The sequence below is a fragment of the Glycine soja genome, chromosome 18 (assembly GCF_004193775.1).
Source record: "Glycine soja cultivar W05 chromosome 18, ASM419377v2, whole genome shotgun sequence".
Lineage (NCBI taxonomy): Eukaryota > Viridiplantae > Streptophyta > Magnoliopsida > Fabales > Fabaceae > Glycine > Glycine soja.
Genome location: NC_041019.1, coordinates 24673991 through 24690203, shown reverse-complemented (window position 1 = coordinate 24690203; position 16213 = coordinate 24673991). Strand labels below are relative to the sequence as shown.

The following is a 16213-nucleotide window of genomic DNA, read 5'->3' as shown; positions in this document are numbered from 1 at the left end:
GCTTATGTTAATCTGTTGAGCAATTCCACATTATTTTTGTGCTGCAACATGCTAAGACATTTACACAACATTTAAAATTTTAAATCAGTTTCTTGACTGTGTAATCACAATTAAGTATTCTAGCAAATCTACCATTGTGCATTTTCTGATATCATTTTGATTTAAGTTTGCTGAGGTGGGTGTTCTGTCAAATGTTTTGCACATTGTGTTAAGTTCTGGTCCATAAAATTATAATGATAACTATTTGACTATTGTCATCTTATCCCAACTTGACTATATTATTTTGTTTTTTCTAATTCTATGAATTGTTCAAAAAGGTTAATGACATTACTTTGTTTAGTTAACATGCTTCAATATTTTGAACTGCAAAATGTGCCCAAAACTTGCCTGAGAAAATTCATACTGTGCTGTTAACACTTAGTTGATACCATTGAATATAAAGGCATCTGCGTAGTCACCAAGCTACATTATTGCTTTTATTTGTTGCAGTCGGAACATGTTTTGCTGTCAGATAAACACAAGATAGAGAAAGAACAAAATAATCAGCTTAGAAATCAAGTCGCTCAACTTTTACGGTTAGAGCAAGATCAAAAATTGCAGATACAAGAGCAAGATTCAACCATCCAAAGTTTGCAGGTTGGTCCTATGTTATGCTATAAGAGAGTAGTATTTTACTCCCCTAGTGTTTTTTACTTAGTTTCTGTATCTCTTGGAATCAGAGGTTAGTTAACTGTTTCTCACAGTTAACTAACTCAGGTTAGGTTAGTTTTGTTAGACAGTTGTAAGGTTAGTTTTCTGTTAGACAGTTGTACTTACAAGTTACAACTGTCAACAGCTTTATCATTCTATTATGCAACTGCCTATATGTACTGCCTCATTTCCCAACCTATGGTTGGGTTGAATCCTCATCTACAGAAACACTTTCCTCTCTCTCTCTCTTCTCCCTAAATCTTTTTATATTAGTTTGCATTACCTATTCATTAGGAACTTCTTGAATGGTCTAATAAGTCCAGATTCTAACTTTAACGACTTCAGTTTCTTGATGAAAGTTAGAATGATCTTATATATAACATTTTTAAGCAATAAATTATAATTGAGCTTTATATTCTTTGCAATTGCTTCTCACCCCTAATTTTTTATTACCTTTTGTTCTCTCTCTCTCTCTCTCTCTCTCCACTGATGCTGCCTGTGCAGTTCTTTCTATTGGATGCTACCAAGTGCTATATATTATCAAATTTATGTGTACTGGTGACATCTCCAGCACAAAGCTGTACCAATAGCACTATGTCATAATTTGGGTCACTGCAGTTTGTTCATTATTGGCTAGTTTGAACACTATCAATAACATCCTTTCCTGAATTCTCTGATTTAAATACAAATAAATTAAGTTAATCCTTAGTCCTAGGTGTAATGATATGTTATCTTTCTTCATGCTTGCCAGATAATTCCTGTGTTCTATGTTTTTCCTCTCTGATGCAGGCTAAAATTAGAACTCTTGAAACTCAATTCAATGAAGCTATTAAATCTAGTGAATCTAGGTCAACATTTGTCTATGAGACAGAGTCTGCTGATCAATCCAATTCCGGACCAACTGGTGATGGCATAGACTCTTCTGCAGTAACCAAAAAACTAGATGAGGAACTCAAGAAACGTGATGCACTGATTGAGGTTTGTTATGCTTGGCAATTGTGTCTTATTGACGTAGTCGTCTAATTGTTGTTTCCTATTAATATATTGTTATTGCTTGACTTCTTTGTAGTTTTTATATAGCAATTTTTTTCATAAAAAGCATTACTGGCCATATCACTGTACATCTTGAAGATGCAAAATGGTATACATGCAGGAACATGGTATGAGTGGACCATCGTTTTTGATAGCAACAATTAAGTCTAAAACTGAAATGGGGATATAGTTAGTATGGTAGCTTTGTTAATATATATGATCAAAGGGAAAAAAAAGATAAAAGCTAAACTTGGAGCCAAGTGAACAAGGCTTAAACATTGTGTTTGGTGGAGGTTATTTGTGAGGAATGAAAGTGAAAAGGATGGAAAGGAGTAGAAAGAAGAAAAGTAAGTGTGTTTGGTTGAAATGAAAGATGTATGAAAGTTTTTTTAAAAAAATGGGCCCACAAAATAGTTTTTTATTGCAAAATGAGATGAAAATAGGGGAAAGCTACAGTGTTTGAGAGTGAAAGGCGTTGAAGAATTATTTTTACAGAACTAGCCTTGCTCACCTCTGGGACGAATGCTATGTGGTGAACCAAAGTGATAAGAATATGATCTATCTGATCTGTGTGTGAGGCCACTAGTTCTTCAGCAACGCTATTCACTTGATTTTTTTTATTCATTCACTTTAATTAAAATATTATATATTACTCATGATTTTTTATGCTATTTAATATAGGTTTTAACGCTGTTTCAGATAGTTGAAATTTTAGCACATTTTCTTAAATGATAACACTTATTTTGCTAATTTTATTTTTTTCTGGATCGAGTAGTGTTTCCTGCAGGACACTTTATGTAATTAAGATTCACCTTGATAATTTTGTAAATTATATGCCTTGTTAAAAAAGTGTTAGAGAGAAGTCTTAAATTCAGTTAGTTTTCAGTTAGTTGTAAAAAACTGTTTGTGGTTACTATTAGCTGTCTCTTCTTAGTTAGTTAGTATGCTGTGATTCTGTTAGTTACTAACAGAATCAGTTAGTAATTGTTAGAGTCAGAGTTAGGCCTCATTGTGAACTCTGCTCTATATATATAGACCTTTGTTGTAATCATCAAATCAATAATGAAAACACAATTATGATTTCTATCAGTTCTCTATCTCTCTCTAAATGTAACATGGTATCAAGAGCCTTCTGATTCTTCCACAAGCGTGGCAAGATCCTCCATTTCTTTCCTCTTTCCTCTTTCCTCTAAATCTTCCCTTCTTCAATGGATTCCCAACCTCACACACCTTGTACACCACCAATCTTGGCGACACCCAACTCAACAATCACACCTCTATCTTCTTTCAACTACAAGATTTCTGTCAAATTAGATGCAACAAACTATCTTGTATGGCTGCAACAGATTGAACCAGTCCTAAGGGCTCATCGCCTTCATCGTTTCTGTGTCACTCCTGAGATACCTCCTCAATACGCTTCAGAACACGATCGCCTTGCCAATATTGAAAACCCAGCCTTCAGCAACTGGGAATTAGAGGACCAGCTCCTCTTAGCATGGCTGCAATCATCTCTTTCCCCTGCCATTCTTCCTTCTGTAATTGGTTGCAAGCACACATTCCAACTCTGGGAAAATATCCATCAATCCTTTCAATCGAAAACCAAGGCTCAGGCGCGACAATTGCGAACTCAGCTACGCACCACGAAGAAAGGATCATCTTCAATTTCTGAATTCTTGGCAAAAATCAAACACATTTCAGATTCGTTGACATCAATTGGTGAGTCTGTTTCCCTTCAAGATCAACTTGATGTGATTCTTGAAGGTCTTCCTAATGAATTTGAAAGTCTCGTAACCCTAATCAACTCAAAGATCGAATGGTTCGATTTAGAGGAAATTAGGGCCCTTCTTCTGGCTCATGAGCAGCGATTGGACAAGGCGCGTATCACTGAAGAAGCTGCATCCCTCAATTTTACTCAATCTCAGCCAAATTCAAAAACCCCCAATTCTGTGAACCCTAATTCTGCGACAGAAACCCAGATTGCTCCTCAAGCCAATTGGACAACTGGGAACTCAAATTCAGGCAATTACGACTCTCAAAACAACAATTTCAAGAACAACAATCAATCTAGAGGCCGTGGAGGAAGAAATGGCCGTGGCAATCGTGGTGGTCGTGGGGGTCGTTCCACTGTTCAGTGTCAAGTCTGTCATCGCACAGGCCATGATGCTTCCTACTGTTATCACAGGTTTAATGCTGCTTATGGAAGCAATCAACCTTATGTTCATGGCAACCCTTATCAGTATGTAAGGAACACTACACCAAATAACAACAATTGGGCTCAAAGTAACCCTCAGTGGCAGCAAGCAGCACCTCAGGCCAACTTCACTGGATATGCACCTCAGACCAATTTCACTGGTTATGCCATGCACCCTACCATGAACAACAATCTTGACACAGCTGCTACTCAGCATGTTACTCTCATGCAACCTCCTCCAGGCTCTGCACCTCCTCCTTCTCACCTTGAGCACATATTCCTTGGCAATGGTCAAGGTTTGCGTGTCACTGGAATTTCCTCTTATGCTTTTCCTTCACCTTCTCATCCTCATCATACATTGCATTTAAATAATGTTTTGCATGTTCCTAGCATCAACAAAAATCTGATCAGTGTTTCAAAATTTGCATCTGATAATAATGCATACATTCAATTTCATCCATCTCACTTTGTCATGAAATCTCAGGACAATGATCAAATCTTGCTTCAAGGAAAATTGGACAAGGCTGGACTTTATCCCATTCACTCTCAGTCATCAACTACTTCTAGTCTTTCTTCTAGACACCATTCTGTTCATTCTATTGTAACTATTCACAATGACTTGTATTTTCAATGGCATCACAGGCTAGGCCATACAAATCTAGACACTATGAATAATGTCTTGAAATCATGTAATATGCCTACATTCAATAAAAACAAAACTGATTTTTGTATCTCTTGTTGTCTGGGCAAGTCACACAGATTGCCTTCCCAACTGTCTCAAAGCACTTATAATTCTCCTCTTGAGTTAATTTATTGTGATTTATGGGGTCCAGCCCCCATGCAGTCCTCTATGGGCTACAAATACTACATCTCATTCATTGATGCTTTTAGCAAATATATTTGGGTCTATTTTCTTCATGACAAATCAGAAACACTTACTATTTTCAAACAATTCAAAGCATTAGCTGAATTACAGCTTAACACTAAGATAAAAGTCATTCAATCTGACTGGGGGGGTGAATTCAGAAGTTTTACATCATATCTCAGTCAGTTAGGAATCATTCATCGCATTATCTGCCCTCACACCCACCATCAGAATGGTGTGGTCGAAAGAAAGCATAGGCACATTGTGGAGATGGGCCTCTCCTTACTCTCCCACTCCTCTCTCCCTTATCATTACTGGGACCATGCTTTTCATACTGCTGTGTACATCATAAACAGACTCCCTGCATCTCATAATCATTGCATTCCCCTCAAAGTTCTATTCAATAATGTTCTTGATTATAACTTCCTCAGAGTCTTTGGTTGTTTCCTACATTCCTGCACAACTCCAAGTTGCTGACATACTCACCAAATCACTCAGCAAGCATTTGTTCTACAACTTCCGCTCCAAACTCAGAGTACTTAGTACTGTTGAGCTTGTGGGGGGAGTGTTAGAGAGAAGTCTTAAATTCAATTAGTTTTCAGTTAGTTGTAAAAACTGTTTGTGGTTACTATTAGCTGTCTCTTCTTAGTTAGTTAGTATGCTGTGATTCTGTTACTAACAGAATCAGTTAGTAATTGTTAGAATCAGAGTTAGGCCTCATTGTGAACTCTGCTCTATATATATAGACCTTTGTTGTAATCATCAAATCAATAATGAAAACACAATTATGATTTCTATCAGTTCTCTATCTCTCTCTAAATGTAACAAAAAGAAAAGAAGTGTTTCTTCATGTTAATTGTGCTAACGGGTACAAATGTATTTACCTACCAAACCACTTTAAATCAAATCTTTCATCTCTTTTTCATTCTCTTTAACCAAACATATTTAATTTTCACTCTCTTTCTATTCTATTTTACTTCTTTTCATTCCTCAAAACCAAACATGCTTAAATTTTGGTTTGTATCTTCTGTTCTGCTGATCTTCTACTTTGTAGAAGATATACTCAGTATATAAGTTGTTTCTAAAAGTTCTGAATATTTATTTTGGGTAAGGGACAGCATGACACAATTTTTTGTTCCCTGTTTGATATTGAAAATGATTATGGGACAGAACAAAAAAGATGATGATGGACAGAACAAAAATATAAATTCTTGTAACTCCTTTGAAGATCACGTTCCACTTTTCAACTATTCTCTGAACTCAAATCACATTGCAAACAAAACAGGAAGTCAATAGGAAAATTGAAAAGTTTAAGCTACAAATGAATTAAAAAAAAAGAACTTGAGAAGACCCATAAGAAAAAAAGACATGAAACCTTTTGTTATGAACAGAACAAGCAGCAGACCTGCAACGCACCATTGGAGACGCAGCAGAAGATCAGCAACCCTAATGCAGGAGCAACCCACTCAAGCACCTTGAATATTATTTCTAACAGAATCTGTTAGGCATCGCTGAGCTGGCAGGAGGATATTGGTCCATAAGGAATATGCTGTCGGCATGTTGTTTCCCATCTTGCAGCACTCATTATTGCCATTTCCATTTTCTGCTTTTCTGTTAGTTTATTTTCGCATTCTAGCACCTTCTGTTTCCAGAGCAGCATCCTTGGCTAGTGCCTATATATATGGGACGCTTATTATGTAATGAAGCAAGCAATATAATCAGAAAAGTTCCTTTCCTTAATCCCCCTTTTTCTGGAGGTCTCCTAGTCCTCGAATTCTAGGAAACATAGAGCAGAAATTCTGCTCATAACACCTTTGGTATATGAATCACGATTTCAGGAATCCAATCCATAGAAAAAGTAGCTAGAAAAAAGGATAACATTCAAAAATCATATAATGAATAGATCGGAGATGGGAAATCACTTATAGCTGAAAGAATCTACAGAAGAAGAAAAGCAATGACACTAGGGAAGGCCATTTTTAACTCTGATGAGAGAGAGAGGGTCACAGTATATTGGAGTATTGTAAAGGATCTGCAGTTATTCAACTGCAGTCCTGGGTAGTCAGTTTACTGAGTTAAGTTTGCTTAGTTAGTTGGAGTTAGTTGCTCAGTTAGTTAGCTGTCCTAACTAACTAGTCTATAAATATAAAACTGTAAAGCATTGAATCTTTGGGTTAATGAAACTGATTTTTCCCCCTTCATTTCTGTTATCTTTTCTATCATGGTGTCCTGAGCCTAGTTCGATCAAAGTGATCAACAATGGCAGAATCAAACATTCCTTTCCCTCCTCTTCCGCAGTCCATAATTTGATCGGTGAAAAGCTTGAATAACTGCTGATCCTTTACAATACTCCAATTCAGTAACACGATCATGGCTATTAACAGTTATCTAATATATTAAAAAGGGTATTTCAGTAAACTTTATATTATTTTGTTTGTGCTGTCCATTGTATACCAAATAATGTACAGAACCAAAAGTTGTCCAGTAACTTGAATAATTGTCCTGTACTGTTCTCATTGTACTTTAACTTAGTGTGTATGAAACACACCTTTTGTTTAATTCTTTAGCTGTATTGAATTTTGATATGCCTACTATAGTTTTATATTGGACTGGTGAGAGGCTCCATTTGATATTTTGATGGTTTGCAGAGGTTGCATGAAGAGAATGAGAAATTGTTTGACAGATTAACTCAGAAAGCATCTACAGCTGGATCACCTAAGGTAGGAGGGTTTCACTACATACCAGATTAACTGTATACTATCACTATGAACTGTTGTATATAAAGGGAAGAATTGTTGTCAAGCTTTTTAAATTTGACACTAACTATTTTAACGTTTGTATATCAAATTATGATCCTTTTTTAAAATATAAGTTACACTGTATATGGCCCTGTTATACTTTTCTTTTGATGACTGTGGTTGTGTCACTAAACCAAATGTTTATATCTTACCCATAAGTAGTGTTTGATTTTGAAGAACTTTTGATTCATAAACTGGCTTCTATTTTCATGGCTGCAACCACAGATGTCTTTTTTCCTACCATTGTTTGCTTTCTTTTGATCAATCAGGAATCAGCAACATGTTGTATTTTAATATACATACCACGTGTCACAAATAACATATCCAAACAGTAATGTAACAATTATTTATATCAATAGTCATGCTTCTTTGCTGTGTGTGGGCATTTCTGGCTCCCTAAAATTCATGCCTTATTTTCAGTTGTCAAGTCCATTAGCTCGTGGATCAGCTAATGTTCAGCCTCGGGATATTGGAAGGTACAATTTATTCTATTCCTTGTAAGTTTTGTTTTCTTTTCAAGTATATGATTATTGAATATTGACTATATTCTGGTTGCTTGATACAGGAATGGCACCAACAACAATACAAGTTCTCGTTCTATGGGTGTTCTTCCTTCACCTTTGGCCACTGATAAAAATGATGGCACGGTTGCTCTAGTTAAAACTGGCTCTGAAATAGTTAAGACTACCCCTGCCGGTGAATATCTTACTGCTGCCCTGAATGACTTTGATCCAGATCAATATGAAGGGCATGCTGCCATATCTGATGGTGCAAACAAGCTTTTGATGCTGGTATGCGTGAATGTATTTATGATTCATTTTACTGAAAACAGCTAATATGTGCAGTTGTGCTATCTTATATGTTATTTTCAGTTATGTTAAGCTGAGTCTTTCTGGGAAGAATATCTAAATTCTGATCATATATGTGAAATTGAACATTTCCATATGCATCTAACCTCTTTCTAGTTACTCACTGGACAATACAATAACTTGGATGCATTAAAAAACTTTAGGGAAATTACACTCATCTCAGGGGTAGAGCACATTACACTTGTGACACTCCTGATGTATGGGACACAACACTTGTCTTTGTTGATTGTAAAGTGTCAGCTGCTGTATAATTTATGGGCAAAATGTCTAAAATTCCTATTCAAGCTTGCCTTCCCTCATAATTAAAATCATAAATTTCAATCTTCATCCTCACACCTCTAAACCTCACTGACCCATGACCTAAGCCTCATCGACCTGTGCTCTAATGTATTCCTTCACTCAAATCTTGCAAAAAACCATAAAATTCTTAAACCTTCAAGCGCCCTCATAAATCCCTTCATGACACAAATTTGATGGATACTAAATGATTTACCAATTGATAACAATTGATAAGAACCTGAGACATTGTGTTTCAATGTATGCCTTTTGTGCACCCACATAAACCCCAAGTGTCTTATCAGTTGGTATATAGCTTTTCACCATGCCTCAGGCTCTCAGCTACAAGTGAACAGCATGGTTGGTGATGCCTGGCATTATATTATTTGCTTAGGACCAGTCAAAGTGCTAGTGCATGACCAACTTGCATATATGTTGGGGCTGTGGAGTGTGGATCATGGTGGGATGTTAAGATCCAATTGCAACTTTGGAAGGTATGGGACATGAGGCCCACATTGAAAGTGGGGATTCTAGTTTGAGTGGTTTATAAAGAGAGTCAAGACACCAGAGAAATATACTAGAAATGGCAAAGCATTGCCAGGAAAGGAAACCCGAGGACAACTGGCTCCTTGCACTGTCACATGCTGACATGAGAGAGGACTGAAACCTGGTGAGAAGCCCGTGATACCAGCACACTGCTGCCTGATTGCTAGAGTATTAGGATTCTGAACCTCTTATTATGGGCAGTGAGACGGTGGGACCTAAGTTCACCCAAAAAATCAGGGAAAATTTTGACCAACTCTTGATACCATATTAACAGAAACTGTTAACAATGGCAGGGAACATGCTGGAAAATGAATGTTTTATTCTTAAGCACTGTACATGATATATATAATCTTGTGTGTTTATAATGCTAACTGCTGATCTCTATAATTGTGCTATTCTAATTTCTACATTTACTAAGATAATATTTACAGCTGGAATTGCTCCCATTCTATAACAACTTGAAATAATCATGTACTTAGCATCAAAAGAGGTTGTACTTACAATTTTATCCATAACAAATTATGTTGATTGCTCTGCATATCAATGAAATGTCTGCACCAATTTAAAGAGCATATTTTAAATTGGTTGCAGGTTCTGGCTGCTGTCATTAAAGCTGGTGCTTCTAGAGAACATGAGATACTCGCTGAAATTAAGGATTCTGTTTTCTCTTTTATTAGAAAGATGGAACCAAAACGAGTAATGGACACCATGCTTGTTTCCCGTGTTAGAATTCTGTATATAAGATCTTTGCTTGCTAGATCCCCAGAGTTGCAATCAATTAAGGTAAGAACAGTAGAGGCTATTGGATTTCTCTTTCAAAAGAAAATAAATTCTAATAAGGTTTTCACTGTGTATTTTTGGAATGTTTTATAGAGTCTAGTGGTGTTCATTTTGTTGATTTTGTATGTATTGCACATTGAATTTGAAGGTTTTGCCAGTTGAGTGCTTTCTTGAGAAGACTAATACTGGGCGCAGTAGAAGTTCCAGCCGAGGGAGTAGTCCTGGTAGGTCTCCTGTGTTATATGTTGATGAGCAGATCCAGGGATTTAAAGTAAATCTAAAACCAGAAAAGAAATCCAAATTTTCATCTGTTGTGTTGAAGATACGTGGTATTGATGAGGTAGCTGCTAATACTTATTAATCTATTATATATATTCTTATTTCTGTACACACTAACAAACAGAAAAGCTCAGTTAAGGTGTAGAAAACTGTTGGGGAGGGAAATTGTAGTTTCTCCTGTGACTTTTAGATCTTTGAACATTATAAATGCCTTTTTTTGACCATTTCTTGGTGTCCCTATCTTATGTTATCTGCTAAATGACTGATAACTGGTTGAGAAATGAAGGCTGAGAAAGTAAACATTTCTTAAACTTCAAATTTTCCACAAAGACATGCCATTTATTCTTTTAGTTTTTGTGCTGCTTTTGTGTTGTTTCTTTTGTGGCACATACCAGAGTTTTTTTTCTCTCATTGTTTTAACCTAGGTCACATGTAGATACTTCATTTTTACTTATTCTTTTTGCATTTTGAAATAAACTGTGCATAGGACATTTGGAGACAGCAAGTAACTGGTGGAAAGCTCAGGGAAATTACTGAGGAGGCCAAAAGTTTTGCAATTGGGAACAGGGCTCTTGCTGCACTCTTTGTACATACACCAGCGGGTGAGCTGCAGCGTCAAATTAGATCCTGGCTTGCAGAGAATTTTGAGTTTCTATCTTTAACAGGAGAAGATGCATCGGGGGGGTCTACTGGTCAGTTGGAACTTCTTTCCACTGCAATTATGGATGGTTGGATGGCCGGACTTGGTGCTGCTCTGCCTCCCCACACTGATGCCCTTGGCCAGCTTTTCTTTGAATATTCAAAACGTGTCTATACTTCTCAACTACAACACTTAAAGGTATGCCTCTAGTTACTTCTGTGTTGCATGACTTCTAAATGCATACCTCGGAAGTTCTTGATTATTGGAAGAAGCCTTGTTTACTTTAGGACTTTGTTGAGAGATGATACTCATACAATTCATTGCATTCAAATATTACAATAGTCTAAACATAATAGACTGAGTCCAGCTACTTATTTTGGCATATTTGATTGGATGAGCTACTTTTCATAGCTTCTTTATGATATTTAGACAATGGTCACACTGTATCGTCTTTGGTGGATATTATCTATCAATCTAGTTTAAACTTAAAATTTTTTCTTTAACCTTCTCTTATACTTAATTCTAGATCTAGGTCCCTTGTTAGCCCCAAAAGAAATTTCCACCAAAAAAAAAACAAAGAAAGAGTGCTGCTTAGAGTTTCACTATATTATTTTCCCTAACTTTTTAAATGCATTTTGAATTCAGACATTCAAATTAACTAACATATATTTAGATGCATACCTTCATTACCTTCTAGGATAGCGTTGGAAAAACTCAAGTCCCACATCAGCTAAAGATAAGGCCAAAATAAAGTATATATGTAGGAGGCAACCCTCGCCCTACGAGCTAACTTTTAGGGTTGAGTTAGGCCCAAACTCACATTCTAAGATGGTATTAGAGCCTAAGATCCATTTAGCGGGCCACCCACCATATTATCCATGCACCAAGCCCAAAAAATGTTTGGGCATGAGGGGGTGTGTTGGAAAAATCAAGTCCCACATCTGCTAGAGATAAGGCCAAGATAGAGTATATAAGTGAGAGGAAACCCTCATCCTATTTGAGCTAGATTTTGGGGTTGAGTTAGGGACCAAACCTACATTCTTAGAGAAAGTTAGATTTATGTGATTTGTTTGATTAGATTGTGTGCTGTGGATGTATACCTTGGACCAAAAGAAATGAATGAATCCTTTTTAATTGATTTCCCTTGTATGAGAGCATGATCTGTTATTGTGCTCCTTAGATAATGTGCTCCTTAGATAATGTGTCAGGCTTCTGTTTTCTGCCATTTGATTGTCAGGATATTGCTGGTACCTTGGCGACAGAGGAGGCTGAAGATGCAGCACAAGTAGCGAAGCTACGCTCAGCTCTAGAATCAGTTGATCATAAAAGAAGAAAGGTGCTTTGTTTTTTTTTTTCCAATTGTTAAATCTTATACATGCCTGCAATCATGTTATAATATATCTTTAGTTGCTGCATGAGCTCACACTTTTGTCATTGCATTGGTTACTAGATAAAAGTTGCACAATAAATGCCTGATATAATCCCTGATTATAATGCAAAAACATTTTTTTTTTAAAATTTATTTTGACACTAGAGTCTGAGAATTGATGTAATGATATGGTTGTGACCTTTTGACCTGATAATGTTGGTAACAAGTTCTAGTTGTTTAAACATCTCTCTCCTACCTAGGAGAGTGCATATAGAACGAAGACATGAATTAAATTGTGTGAATTTGATATCGGTGCCTTCGCAAGTCACAATCAATATTAGCCACAATTATATTATCATCAATGGAACTATTGGATTAATTCTCAGTGAAAAGGTTTAAATTCATCATTCTTGCTCTCCGCATCAATGCTGGGAATAGAGCATGGACAAAGACAATCACTGAAAATTATGATAAAAAATGTCAAACAGTAAGAGCTTCAAACCTTTGGAAACTTGGCAGTAATGTAGTGATTGGATTGGTTTACAAAGGATGGTAAAACTCAGATATCATACAATGTTGAAATTATAGGAATTTAGGTAGGAAAAGACAACAACAAAGCCTTTTATCCCACTAGGTAAGGTCGGCTACATGGATCACACAACGCCATTCGGCACGGCTAAAAACCAAAGTTTCGGAAATATTTAGCTTGAGATCTCGATCTCCCTTGATAATTTCCTCCAACGTCCTTTTTGGTCTCCTTTTCACTGGTTTAAAAATCATGCAATCTACTCTTCTAATTGGCGCCCCTTGTCTTGTGGCCTTCTTTGTACATGTTCAAACCACCTTAACCGGTTTTCTGTCATCTTTTCATTAACGGGTGTTACATCAATCTTTTCTCGTACATAGTCATTCTGTATTCTATCTTTTCTTTATGATCACACATCCATCTTAACATTCTCATTTCTGCTACTCCCACGTTTCTCTCATGTCCCTTTAAAGCTCAACATTACCATACAGTATAGCTGAAAGTATTTGGGTAGGAAAAGACAGTTGGATAATATTTATAGAATATGATATTTATCTATGATGTATAATGATACATTACAGTAGACAAAGCACTAGCCCTTGCTTATAGCATTCTTGGACTCCTTATCCTAATCAAATCAAAAGGAGAATCAAATTAAAAAATAATGAAATAGAAACTACTCCAAAGTGATGATCTAAGATAACTGTTGCAATTATGGGGTTTTAGATAATAGAGGGAGATAATACAGAGAAAACTGAGTTTAAATGATATTTACTTTATAAGATATAATGTGATGATGAAACCTAATGCACTCACGCCTATTTATACTAATAATTCTAAGGTAATGAATCATAAAATATTAGAAAACATGAAAATTAGGAAAATAGAGAAACTAATCTTGAGAGATAATTTTTTAGATACTCTAATTTAAGAGAGATATAATATATAGACAATGTGAGATATTCTAACTAAAAATTACGCTGATTCAATCAAGCCGCATGAGAAGATATCATCCAATGGTTTGACCTTGGCATATTAGGGTTGTTCATTTGCTTATATTGAAATATCAGAGCCTCACATCTTAATTATTTTTTGCATTATATTTTGCTTGGAGTTTTTTTTCCATGGTGTATAATGCTATACCTGGAAAAGAGAAGTTGAGAATATAGTGATCCCATATTTTGCTTGATTTTCGTTCCCATGCCAAGTGATAAGTATTTTGATTTCCCACGACAATTTTAAGTTATCTTGTAACCACAATATTAACTTCCCTTTCCACTTCAAATCTTTTCTCCTATCATTTGAATTTTACTAAATATTAAGATATTGAATTCTAACCAAACATGTTTTTGAGTTTACCTAGAAATAACATTCTTGGTCCTAGTATTCAAAAATAACATTCTTCATCAATCTCATTTATTGTCTATTAAAGAAGTCTGTTGTAGTGGAATGTTATAAAGATGAAATTCTATTCAATGAAATGAATCATTTTGGTGGAATAACACAATTGCTGTCCAACGTAATAAGAAATTCATTTTGGTTGTGCTTCTAGGTCGGAAGAGATTTTATGTGTATAATTGTCTGTAGTTTCAATTTAGGTTAAAGGAGGTAGTAGTCTTGGGTGGAAGGTCTATCTGTATATGGTATCCTGTGATGAAGAATAGATGGCTATTTTGGTTTGTTTAGTTTGTATTCTTTGGTCTTTGTTCATAGATAATCAATTCATAGTGATAATTGCATTGTCCGTGGTAAGATCAGGTTTTACAAACTATTCCATAGAAGGATCTTCCTGCTCTGTTATCTTGAATGAATTTGTTTATCATACGCTGACGTTGATTTCTTCAATTTTCTTTAATCAGATTTTGCAACAAATGAAAAGTGATATAGCTTTATTGACATTAGAAAATGGTGGTTCCCCTATTCAAAATCCTTCTACTGCAGCTGAAGATGCACGATTAGCATCTCTTATTTCACTTGATAGCATATTAAAGCAAATCAAGGTTTTTATATTATTGTTCAAATCTATTTTTGAAAGTTAGTGCATTGATTGGATATTATTAATAATTCAAGGCTTTATTTAAACAGGATATAATAAGGCTTTCTTCCGTGAACATCTTGAGCAAAAGTAAGAAAAAAACGATGCTTACTTCTCTGAATGAATTAACAGAGCAGATGCCTTCGCTTCTTGAAATTGATCATCCATGTGCTCAGAGGCACATTGCAGATGCTCACTACTTGGTTGAGGTATGCAAAATAGTGTAGTGTATGCGTAACTTCTTTCATCTGGTGTCCGAGTTGGTAACACTTCGAATAATCATCAATACTGAAATTGAACAAAATTGATTACTTTGCTGTTTGTGACTATAGCTTAGGTATATGCTAAAGAACTGCACTGATGAAAATGAATTTGGATTGATTTTCTTTGATGCCCAAATCCTTTATTTTGTTATCATACAGTCAATTCCTGAAGAAGATGACCCCATTCAAGATATTTCTCATGGTCGCAAGCCATCAACAGATCTGGGCTCTGGATCTGAAACTGACGTTGCACAGTGGAATGTACTCCAATTTAATACAGGCTCGTCCTCACCATTTATAATAAAATGTGGTGCAAACTCTAATTCCGAACTAGTCATTAAAGCCGACGCACGAGTTCAGGAACCAAAAGGTAGTGAAATTGTGAGGGTTGCCCCTAGACCCTCCGTTTTGGAAAATATGAGCTTGGAGGAAATGAAACAAGTATTTAATGAACTACCCGAGGCTCTAAGCTTGCTTGCTCTAGCAAGGACTGCTGATGGCACTCGGGCACGATATTCTAGATTATACAGGACCTTGGCTACTAAGGTTCCATCGCTTAAGGATTTGGTCGGTGAGCTTGAAAAAGTGGGTGCACTCAAAGATGTGAGAACATGACCTTTGAAGGGTTAGATGGTTCTTAACTTATATGTGCAGGTGCCTGTGCTAAATTGCTAATGCTCTTGGGGAGTTTGGTTAAGTGGTATTACATTTCTGTCTGGCTTGCTTTATTCTTGGGGAAGCAGATTCCCTGTAATGTATGTACAAAGTATTTATCACTCTGCTTGCACGTTATGCTTGTATGTAATAGTAATTATTTTTAGTATACTTTTGCTGCAGTTTTGCTTCGGGTAGTTAATGGAAGTAGCTTAAAACGCAGCTTACGGGTTCAGTTCAACCTGGTGCACAAGTTGCGCCATCTGATTGCATTGGCAAATCCGGTTTTAAATATAATATCATTGTCTAGGCTCTACCATCTTTTACTCATTCCCATTTTCCAACCATTGTCCATGTAGTTATATTCAACTTTTGGCAAAATTGAGAGTATTTGTGGTTG

General features: G+C 36.0%; 1 protein-coding gene across 3 annotated transcripts in view; it reads left to right on the top strand.

Annotated features, from left to right (window-relative positions):
- The window catches only part of LOC114396398 (kinesin-like protein KIN-14B), a 41752-nt gene extending 25539 nt beyond the window's left edge, over window positions 1-16213 (top strand). The window contains exons 12-24 of one of the 3 annotated variants that reach the window (XR_003663296.1): window positions 490-636; window positions 1480-1668; window positions 7427-7498; window positions 7997-8052; window positions 8142-8367; window positions 9859-10050; window positions 10196-10387; window positions 10814-11164; window positions 12204-12302; window positions 14721-14861; window positions 14947-15105; window positions 15319-15859; window positions 15997-16213. Coding sequence is in view for 1 of the 3 variants with exons in the window: in XM_028358358.1 (XP_028214159.1) it covers window positions 490-636; window positions 1480-1668; window positions 7427-7498; window positions 7997-8052; window positions 8142-8367; window positions 9859-10050; window positions 10196-10387; window positions 10814-11164; window positions 12204-12302; window positions 14721-14861; window positions 14947-15105; window positions 15319-15774 (2280 nt within the window). In the remaining 2 variants the exon portion in view is untranslated. Of the gene's footprint in view, window positions 1-489; window positions 637-1479; window positions 1669-7426; window positions 7499-7996; window positions 8053-8141; window positions 8368-9858; window positions 10051-10195; window positions 10388-10813; window positions 11165-12203; window positions 12303-14720; window positions 14862-14946; window positions 15106-15318 lie in introns of all 3 variants that reach the window. The other 2 variants (XR_003663295.1, XM_028358358.1) reach the window with 2 other exon arrangements.